We start from the raw sequence: 10,891 nt of genomic DNA, 5'->3' as shown, positions 1-10,891 counted from the left end.
GCCCACAGCCCCATACTCTGCCTCGGAGGCGCTGAACAAAGTGGCACGCCCGGATCCCAGCTGATCAGCTGCTGGGCTTTGGCGGCGGCTCCCCCGGGCGAGACCATTGTGACTCCTTGGGAGGGGTGCACGCGGAGGGAGGGGGCGGAGCGGCCATTGTCCGGTCAGCGCAGCCTCCGGGGGAGGGGAGAGTGTTACGGAGTGAATAGGGCCTGGGGCGTCACAGTGGTCTCTGCGACTCCAGAGCAGGCGGGGGCCTCAGGTCCTTCCCCGCGCCGCCACACGGGACATCGCTCTGGCTGGGGAGCGGCGGTGGGAACTGCCGAGGGCGCCGGGTCTTCCTCCTCCCCCGCGGTCCTCGGTTCACCCGCACGCCCCTCCTCCTCAGCTCCCCTCCCTCTCCTCTCCGCGCCTCCCCTGGCCCCCCCGTCTCTGCAGGCCGAGTGGTGCGGCCCGCCTCCAGCTGACCGGCCTGGAATCCCGGCTCGGAGCCCCGGACTCGCGCCCGCCCGCGCGCCCGCTCCCTCCCCCTCCCCCCGCCCCGAGACCCCCGACGCAGCCGCCGCCGCCTCCTTCGAGCGGGGCCCAGGCCCAGCAGCCGCCACCGCTGCCGCCACCGAACTCAGCCGCCGCCGAGCACCATGGGAGACGCCGGGAGCGAGCGCAGCAAAGCGCCCAGCCTGCCGCCTCGCTGTCCCTGCGGCTTCTGGGGGTAAGTGCCTGGTTGGGTGGGGGCGGGGGCCGGGGCCAGGGGCGCGGGCGTCCGGGCTGCCAGGGCCGGGAGGCCCGAACCCTGGGAGCTGGGCCCAGGCCGGGCCTATCGGGAGGGGGCAGGGGCCGCGGCCTGGGGAAGGCTACCGGGTGGGGAGCAGGGGGTGGGCAGAGAAGGCCCTGCCCGGGTGCGCTGCCACCTTCTGGGGTTCGCTGGCCTGCAGTTTGGGACGACGGGCCAGGGGTGAGGGGGGCAGGGAAACGGGGGAGTGAGGGGGCGGTGTTGGCACCCCCAGGTGGAGCAGGGTGCTCCCTTCCCTTGGCGTGTCGAGGCCAGCTCACCCTCCCCCGCTTTGCTATGAGTTGGTGCCCAGGCACCAGGAGGGTATTTCCTCTGACTTTTTCACCTCCCCTCCTCCCTGTTCCCCAGAGACTTGCATCATCACTTCCTAAATTATATCCCAGTGCCCCATTTGCTTTTAGGAAGCTGTTCACATGTCACTCATTTGTAACATTCGACTCCAGACCCAGGCTGGGGTAAAGTTAGAAGATTATTGAGGTCTCACCTTTATTTAAAACACGTTTCAGGAGGTCTGTAAAATTTCCATGTCCCAAAACCCCAAAGACTCAAAAACAAAACACACAAAACAACCAATAAACCAACAAAACCTCAAGTCACCTGGCTTGGGGAATGTGAGAGCCAATTTCCTCAGTTGGCTCTCAAATTCGTCTTTCCCCATTTAAGGAAAAAATGATAAAAATGTTCAGAGAGGGCAGGGGATGTATTATTACTTGGCCATCTTGTGTTAGAACAGAAACAATATGAGATAGGAAATCAACCCCCTCCCCTTACCCGGCAGTTTGAATTGTCCTTGGAATACTTGGGTTTCACTTAACAGGTGCCTTCATCATACCACATGACTCTCATTCTGAAGTAAGGGGACTGGAGACTTTGAAGGCCAACTTTTGTGATTGAAAAAAAAAGCCCCTCCCCCCTTTAAGATTCTGTATATTTGGAGATAAAATAGAAAAAGGAAGGAAGTGATTTGTTTCTGGTGAGGACATCTTGGGAAAAAGTATTGAAAGATTTTCTTTTTGCTGTTTTCCATACTTTAGGAATGGTTTTAAAAGAATTTAAGAATTTGATTTTAGGAGTGCAGAAAAAGATTAAAAAGTTTTTTTTTTTTTTTATGGTATTGGGGATTGGATCCAGACCCTGATACATGCTAGGCAAACACTCTGCTACTGAACTAACATCCCTAGCCCAGAAAGTGGATCTTAATATAGATTCCAGTGGAATTTGTCAAATACAAAAGTTATGATAAAATAGGTCCTGGTTTTCTTATCTTTCTTTATTCAAAAATTTTCCAGTGGAAGGACATTAATCATAAAGAAGTTATGGGATTGCTAAAAATCTTGGATATGTGAAAAGTACTTAAGGTTTATTTATTTTTTTCATTGTGATTTAAAAATAATTGTTGGGTTGTCTGTGAAGTGCTTTCATGGACAATCTAATTCTTGCAAGAGACTGAGGTAGGAGCCATTACCTCTTTATTCCTAGTCTTAGAGAGTATAGATAAGTTGCCCCTTCACACAGAGCATAGGGTGGAGCTGGTGCATTCTTTAGAGTGCTAGTACCTTCACATTTATGACATCAGTCAATGCCTTGGAAAAATCTGGTATCAATACCTTAGATTGTAGTTCATTATTAGATATAGTGGCTTAAAAGTAAATAGATGTCTATGGTAACTACTGTAATGCCCAGGATGTATCAGAGTTCTATTTCCTGGCAACATATTTAAGTCATTGGGACTGTTATGATTGGAATCCTTGTTGAAAGACTTGTATCAAGGCTTAGAAACTAAGGAAATGGGATAGCTTTTTAACCTTTAGCCAGGAGGGTTCTGAGTAAGGTCAAGAGAGTTTGGTAGTAGCAGACAGGAAAAGTTATACTAATGTAATACTTAAAAAAATCAATCAGCGTTCCTTTTTTGCTACTTTTAATCTGGCACTTTTGAATAAACTTTAGTTGGATTAACAGGAGTAGTGATCACAAAGCTAATACTTTTATTGTGAAAAGTATTATTTCTAGAGTGTTTTAACAGTTTCTAAGGGTTTTTGTAAACACCTCTGTAGTTTATATTTTATATCAAAAGATAACAAAGCTGTTGCCTCCTTTCCATCATGTCGTAATTAATTTTGAACATATTTTCCGTTTGTTAATTGGCCACATTCATGATTATGTTCATTAAATAAGGGTATAGTCTCCAAATGTTTGAGTGCCTCTGATATACTGGTGGACAGGGGGATACTAGCCCTATCCTCTGGAACAGAAGGCATAGAGAAATTAACTGACAGTTGCAGTACATTGACAAGGGTGCCCATGTGAGGGGCCTACCCTAGCTGGGGTGGAAGTAGAGAAAGGTAACCTGGAGGAAGTGACATTTTAGCCTAATCCTATAGGAAGGATAAAAGGAGAGAATGGAAATGGTAGTATTTCTTTCAGGCAGGAAGGTATGGTATAGGTGAAGGCCAGAATGAGAGAGAGGGGTGGTGGTGGGGGGAGAGAACACGCTACATATTTTAGGAACAGAATGGGTCAGTTGGTAGATGTGAAGGATGATCAGCTGGAGATGAAGACCAGGAGGTGAGAGGAATTGGTGATAACAGGCCTCCAAGGGGTATTGCTGAGGACTTTGGACTTTTATCCTGAGCACAGTGGGGAGCCAATAAAGAACTTTGAGCAGGAACTGACGTGATACCTTTGATTTGAAAGATTATTGGTTGACTTTCTTTGTGATTGGGTGTGTGTGTATGTTCGTGGGGTGTTGCCAGGTCTGGAAATCCAGAACACCTGTCAGGAGAAATCAAATTAACTGTGGTGGTGGCTTGAGAGGTGTAATGGTGGGGAAGAATAGAAGTAGATGGTGCAGTCATTCAGGGAGGTATCTTTGTTGCCTTTTCACTTCATGAAGATGAAGGCAACTACGTAATCTAAAAATTTTATTTGCAGCATAGCACTCTGGAACCTGTAGGTCTTTAAAGTCAGCTGGCTAAGACCCACACCCAGGCCTTTGCAGGATAGCCTCTGGGCAGAATATTCTGGCACCAGCTGAGTAAAGGCGGTTCCTTTAGGATTGCTGCTCTGTCCAGTGACTCAGGCTGCAGGATTTGCTGCCCAGCGTTGTCCATTCAGGACACCAGTCAGTGGGCCTTGGTAAATAGGAGAGCTTGGAGATCTTTCTTGTGGGAACACAATAGAGAGGAGAATGCCAAGAGGAGCATATAATTCAAATATGTTAGTGCTTAGAACACATTTCTCTACCTCCTGGCTTATATTGTATAATTGCATATAGGTAATTAGGTTATTTTATGGACAGACCATTGCTCCACTGGGAAAATTTGCTGCCTTGGAAATTGTTGAAGATAACTGTTATGAAAGTTAAGTTATTTATATAACATATACAATTTTTTTAGGATTGAACTGATTTGTTTCCTGTAATATGGATTTAAACTTTTTAGTAAAATAAGAGATTTTTTGGGCTCATTTTAGGCATTTAATAATCAGGCAAAAAATTTGTGTTTTTGATAATTGTCATATTTGAAGTAAAATAGTTGTTCATTTTTTAGTTGAAATATGCACATACATGAAAGCACTTTAAAACTATTTAGACATAAGTAGTAGTAGTTGAATCTGCAGTTAAAATTGTTTATATTTTTCTGCGCTGGAGATTGAACCTAGGGCCAGGCAAGTATGCTACCACTGAGCTACATCCCCAGTCTTAAAATTGTTTAGACATTTAAAATATACTGAAGCTCAAAGATTTTTCCTAAATATTTTCAAAAGTTGTTCAAAGAATAGACGTAGAATGTTATAGAAAAAAAACAGGAAGAAGAAGAGTAAGAGAATAAGAATATATGTATCATAGAATAATATTATAGAATAATAGGGTAATTAGGAAATATTTTACTCCTGATTTTACTTATTAGTATAAGTATAAAACGCAGTTACTATTGTTGATATTTTGCTTTCACAATTGCAGGGATAACCCCCCAACTCCCACCCCCATTCAGCCTAGGTGCACTTTACCATGGAACTATAGCCCCAGCCCTTTTCAAATTATTTATTTATTTATTTTTAATTTTTAAAATCATTTAGTTGTAGATGGACACAATACCTTTATTTTATTTTTATATATTTGTATGTCATGCTGAGGCTCAAATCCAGTGCCTCACATGTGTCAGGCAAACACTCTGCCACTAAGCTATAACCCTAGCCCTCATTTTTTATTTTGAGACTAGTCTTGCTAAGTTACCTACAGCTTGGTTAAGTTGCTGAGGTTGGCCTCCAACTTGTGATACTCCTGTCTTAGCTTCCCTGGGATTACAGGCATGAGCCATCATGCCCAACCCAAACAATCCAGCAGGATGAAAAAATGTGGAAACCTTGAGAAGTTCTGTATGTTTCATAAATAGGCTTATAATATAGTAGACATAAATGTTTTGATTGGTATTTAGGGGAATAATGGAGTATTTAGGGGAATAATGGAGTATTTAAATGTGGGGTTTACTATGTAAACTATTCATGGTTTTGAAGATTAAAAGAAGATTTTCTAGTATCATAAAACAAATATTACATGAGTGCATTTTCTTTAGGGAAACATTTTATTAGGATTTCATTTTTGTGATCAATTCTATTGAAGAGTTTTGTGTACAATCTAGATCTGCTAAATATAGATACATTTTAAGTGAAGATGAGGATAGGCAGAGATGGGGATAAAAGGGAGTAATATCACAAAATAAATTTCATTCTTGAAGTGGTTACTAGTATAGAGTTGATTGAAAACACGATTTGTTTTATTCCACTTGATTTTTGGCAGTCATACAATATTGACTAGTTTAGTTTAGATAGAATTAATATATATTTTTGATATATTTGATTCACATGTATTTTTTCTTTTTCTCTGAGCACATTAATTATTCTGTATTAATTTGTAAATTAATGGATAATATCATATCTGTTACTGTGTGGATCATCTGTATAGTGTTCTTGACTCCCAGCAGCGTGTGGCCCTCATATTCCTTTAGTTTCTTTAATTCCAGTCTCCCAATTGGAGCATGTTGCCACATTTCAGCTAGCTTAACCGGGGATTTCAAGTTCATGTGAACATAGCATGAATCACTAGGTAATCAGCAAAATGTTCATGCCAGTGATGCCATTAATTAGCCCTTGATTATTAAACTCCTTTAAACAGTCCCTTCAAAACAAAACAGCTTGTTTGTGCAGGTCTTCTTTGCATCTTTGAATATTGTGTGCATATAAAGATACATCATGATTTAAATTAAGTGTTCACTGTCAGCACATTTATCTACTTATCCCATTTTTCCTGATTACATTTGGGATATTCAGAAAATGTGATTTTGCCTCTTTGATATGATGAAGCACAGGGAGACAATTAAAAAAAAAGTGAACGTGGACTTTGTTTCTTTTGGTTTGAGGCAGTTGTTTTAAGCATTAGATTCAGTTAACATATAGGACAAATGGTTCTTATCTTCTTTCCCCATTTACTCTTTTTCTCCTATTTACCCATCCCCTGAAAAAAGAGAATTCAGTATTTGAAGTCATACTGGCAAGTTTTAAGTAAAAAAAAAAAATCTCTTCATAATCCTTAGTGGTATTAACATTAACATTGGTTTTTTGGGCTGGGGTTGTGGCTCAGTGGCAGAGCACTTGCCTAGGGTGTGCAAGGCCCTGGGTTTGATCCTCAGCACCACATAAAAATAAATAAGATGGAGATATTGTGTCCAACTACAACTAAAAAATAAAAAATTAAAAAACCAAGCAAGAAGAAGAAAAAACATTGGTTTCTTAAAAATTAACTCTTTTTCCTAGGTGGGAGAATCAGGACTAAGAATCTTTTGAAATAATTGAATTTCTTTTTTTTAAAATCTCAACTATGAATAGTGTATACATATTTATTCAGAGCAAAGTACTAAGAGGGTGATAACTAATTCAATTTGGAATTTTATTAGGTTATAAGTAGCTTGTGTCCATGTAAAGTGATGTGGTGTTTTGAAATCCTACAATAATCAGATCAAGATTAATTTTTTTCTGTTACTTGGTCTCAGGGTAGGGTTTGTGTGCCCTAAACTGGAAGCCAAGCCTAATAAACAATTCTACGTCTCTACTTCCCCACAGATTCTTTTTTTGAAGCAAGGTTAAAATTGGTAGTTCAGCAAAGCTACATGAACCAAGTGATTAGTCATGACCTACCACTTTTGTTATTTTAATGAAAACTTAAAAAAATTTATCCAGATTCTGCCTTGTTGAATGTAGTGGGGCTTGGTATCAGAGTGATTTGCAAAAAGGGCCTTCATTATAACGGTGAATGACATTGATACTGCTTAGTTCTACTATAGGCTTTGAAGGACCAGTGATCCTGCTCTGAGCAGGATATATATATATATATATATATATATATATATATATATATAAATAAAAAATAAGATTATATTGCTGAATGAAATATTTAGATACAAGAAAGAAATTTTGATGTGTGTGTTACATTTGGAAGGGAGGTTAAGGGACTTTATTTAAAAGTATTTAATAACCAGACTCTAAGATGGTATTATAGAAATGTACTGTCCAGTATGGTAGCCACAATCTACAACTAGCAATTTCAATTCAGATTATATTTAAATAAAAAATTCAGTTCCTCAATTATACTAGCTACATTTTTATTACTCAGTAACTTAATAACTAGTGGCTACCCTATTGGTGAACACAGATATAGAATATTTTCATCCTCCCAGAGAGTTCTGACAGTGCTGTTCTAGAATGTTGACTTATTAGGTAGCCAGAATATTCCAGCCTATTTTCTTGTGAATCTTTCACATCATTTAAAAAAATATTTTTTAATTGGAGTTGGACACAATACTTTTATTTTACTTATTTTTAGGTGGTGCTGAGGATTGATCTTAGGGCCTTGCCCATGCTGGGCAAGCGCTGATCCACAATCCCAGCCCCCATTTTTTTTTTTTAAATATTCTAAAAACGAGAGTTTTGTGTCTATTCCAGTATATTTTATTTCCACTGGGAGAAGCAGTTCTGTTAATCCAGATTATTGGAAAGTACTCCTTTGATCAGTTATAGGAATTAAAATTTCAGGGCAAGGTAGTGCATAATTTGAACATTTTTTTTTCTCATGTTAATGCTTGTGTCAGTCGGCTATTTTCTTTCTTTTTTTTTTTTTTTAAATTTTTTTAGTTGTAGTTGGTACAATATCTTTATTTATTTATTTTTAGGTGGCCCTGAGGATGGAACCCAGTACCTCACACATGCAAGGCAGGCGCCCCACCACTGAGCTATAGTCCCAGCCCCAGCTCTTTTCTTAGCATTATTAAAGTGGCAACATATGAAGCCTATACAGGGGTGTTGACCTAATAGAATTTTTTTTTTTTTTTTTAAGAATTTTGAAGAGGCTCACCTTTTTTTTGATAGGTCTGTGATTTGTAGAGAATAATCCTTGTTTTCACAAATGTAAAAGCTGAGGATTGAACTTAGGGCCTCATATATATATATGTAAAATCTCTACTACTGAGCTACATCCCCAGCCCACAAATGTAAAGCTTATCTAGCAGCTTTGTATATGTGATGAGGGATAAATGCTTTGGATTTTCTAGTAAATTCAAGACCCTAGATACCAAGGAAGGTGGAATGTATAATAATACTCAGCAGTAGTGAGCAAAACCAAACTGATCTGTGGTAGACTGGGCTGAGGAAATGTCACAGAATGAATGAAATGTTATCTGTGAGGCCAGGGTTCAGTTACAACATGTCCAGCACCTGGATTTGTGGCTACATCTGTTAACTGGAGGAAGGATGATAGCAGCTAGCTATATCTGCTCCCTCAGCTGTACAGATGTCTTGATCATAGGCATGCTTGAATTTGAATTAGGGCAGAAGAATATCCTGGAGAGATCATTGATGCTGTTTGCTACCGCTCTGGCCTTAGGTTGGGGGAGGGCAGTGGAAAGATAATGCTGTGTTTTGTGTTTCTAGGTTATGGTTAGGCTCTATGTAACCCTATTGCTGCTTAAATAATGACCTGGCAAAGAATGAGGTTAGTGATGTGCTTAGGAACTTCTGGGGAGTGTTTTTTTTCCCCCCTCATTTTTCTGAAATGGAGTGGTACGGAGTAACAGTTAGTTGTTGGTGTCTTATATACTTAAACTCTTACACACTGGTAAGTTGAAGTGTATTTATATATATAATCTCTCTTAGCCATATTTCCAAATACTCCAAATTGTTCTTAGCTATATTTCTCAAATTATGACCATTTGAGAGTATCACGAGCACTTTTCTTGCAGTCAGGTTCTTGGGGAAGCATTTCTTTCGTCTTACAAGCTTGCCTAGGTAGCATTTCTGAACATGGTTCAAGGAGCTTTCTGTAGTTTATGGTATCTAACTGGAAGAGTAGAGGCAGGGGAACATAGAGTGGGTAGAGAACTTTGCTGTCACATCTGTGCTTTCAAAGCTCTTTTCTATTTCATGTCAGCATTTTTATATTTCTACACTTTCGGTGGTACACTTTGTGGTTATATGTGCTGGCAAAATTATTTCCTGGAAGTATTAATGAATGAAACACATAAGATAATTATTATTAAACTATTAACCAGCAAGAAATAACAAAAAATAAACTGGAGGTAGGAGAAGGTGTGGTATATTTCAGTGTTGTTTCTTGACTTATGATTTCTGTGCCTTCTTCAGTTGCCATTGAAGTCCAGAAAACCAGGTTTTTCAAATCTTGATGTGTTTGTATATGAAACTTTGTATATACAAAATCTTTTATGTGTGTATGACCACTATATACAGTTTTGTGTAGTTTGTCTTTCCTTTTTAATATCACACAAGATGTGCTCTTCACCTTTAAATGGAGAGGAGTGCTCTTTTATGTTGATCCACAAAACTGGTTGTAAATGGCAACTTTAAAAAAAAATTATTATTTTTTTTTATTTTAGGAAACAAGTTCAGGCAATTTCTGAGGCCTGTATTCTCTGCTTCCATGGGTCATTTTTTTCACTATTAATTAACTCTCTTTGCCCCTATGGTGCTATAGCACTTCCAAGATGTGTTTTAACTATGTATTTTATTTGTAAGGCTGATTTTTTTTCTTTAGTGCATATTGGGTCTAATCAAGGAAGAGTTGCCATGACTTAAGTGTTAAAGTCTTTGCTGATGACAGATACAATCTGGAGTAAGTGTGGAGCATTGTACAGTGTATGCTGAAGTTTATGTTAATATTGGTAAAGAATAATTTAGAAAATGATAACCACTATAAATTCTAATCTGTGAAAGTATATGTCCCTGTAGACTACATTTTCTTACCCTTGGATTTAAACTGTCTAGGATTAGATATTCTCATCTGACATTAGAAGGCCCCCTAGATTTACCTGAATGATTTTCATTGGAAATAAATCAGATAATTACATTAGATGTGTTTTTGTTTGGAGTTAGGGACTGGAAGAATGTATATTATTTGTTTTGTGTTTAAACCTTAGGTACAGAAATGTAATTGGACAGAAATGTATAGGACATACCAGATTTGGACGGGAGTTGAAAGGATAAGAACACAGAAGGTGGTCAAGGGAGACACTGAAATTTAAGGAGGATGAGAATGGGGATATGTGGAGGGAAATAGAGTGGTGGTAATCAGAAATGAAAATACTTTATGGTCACCATCTTCTACAAGGTGGTCCAATGGCTGCAGAAACTAATGTGAATAGGTGGTGGTGGGTGGGATTAAAGAAACATTTCTATCCTGAAATGCAGGCTATGAGTCCCTTGGGGTCTTATAGGGAAGTACTGAAGATCACAGGATGAGAGCTGTGGTCTAAATTGAATGCTAAAGTTTAACAGACATAACAGTAGCTTTCAGCAAAATTGATATTTCATTTTTTAGAAACCCATAGGCTTTTTCTTCTGTCAAACCCAGAGGTACCTTTTCAGCCTGTTAAGGGATAGTGTTTTGTAGTGTGTCTTTTTTTTTTTTTGGCACTGGGTGCACCCCTGGGTTCAATCCCAACTACCACATCCCCCAGCCCTTTTTAAATATCTTATTAGAGACAGGATCTTGCTGAGTTGCTAACTACCTTGCTAAGTTGCTGAGACTGGCATTGA

General features: G+C 39.7%; 1 protein-coding gene across 3 annotated transcripts in view; it reads left to right on the top strand.

The window, feature by feature from the left end:
* Positions 1-533: 533 nt before the first annotated feature.
* The window catches only part of Zfand3 (zinc finger AN1-type containing 3), a 316,019-nt gene continuing 305,661 nt past the window's right edge, over positions 534-10,891 (top strand). Inside the window, exon 1 of one of the 3 annotated variants that reach the window (XM_058581420.1) lies at positions 534-712. In XM_058581420.1, the coding sequence (XP_058437403.1) occupies positions 642-712 (71 nt within the window). In that variant the 5' untranslated portion in view covers positions 534-641. The remainder of the gene's footprint in view (positions 713-10,891) is intronic. The other 2 variants (XM_046450641.2, XM_058581419.1) reach the window with 2 other exon arrangements.

The sequence above is a fragment of the Marmota monax genome, unplaced genomic scaffold, assembly GCF_021218885.2.
Source record: "Marmota monax isolate L192 unplaced genomic scaffold, Marmota_monax_Labrador192_F-V1.1 WCK01_AAM20220418_F8-fsc00127, whole genome shotgun sequence".
Classification (NCBI taxonomy): domain Eukaryota; kingdom Metazoa; phylum Chordata; class Mammalia; order Rodentia; family Sciuridae; genus Marmota; species Marmota monax.
The sequence above is the reverse complement of the archived record's forward strand: the minus strand, read 5'-3'. Positions and strand labels throughout refer to the sequence as shown.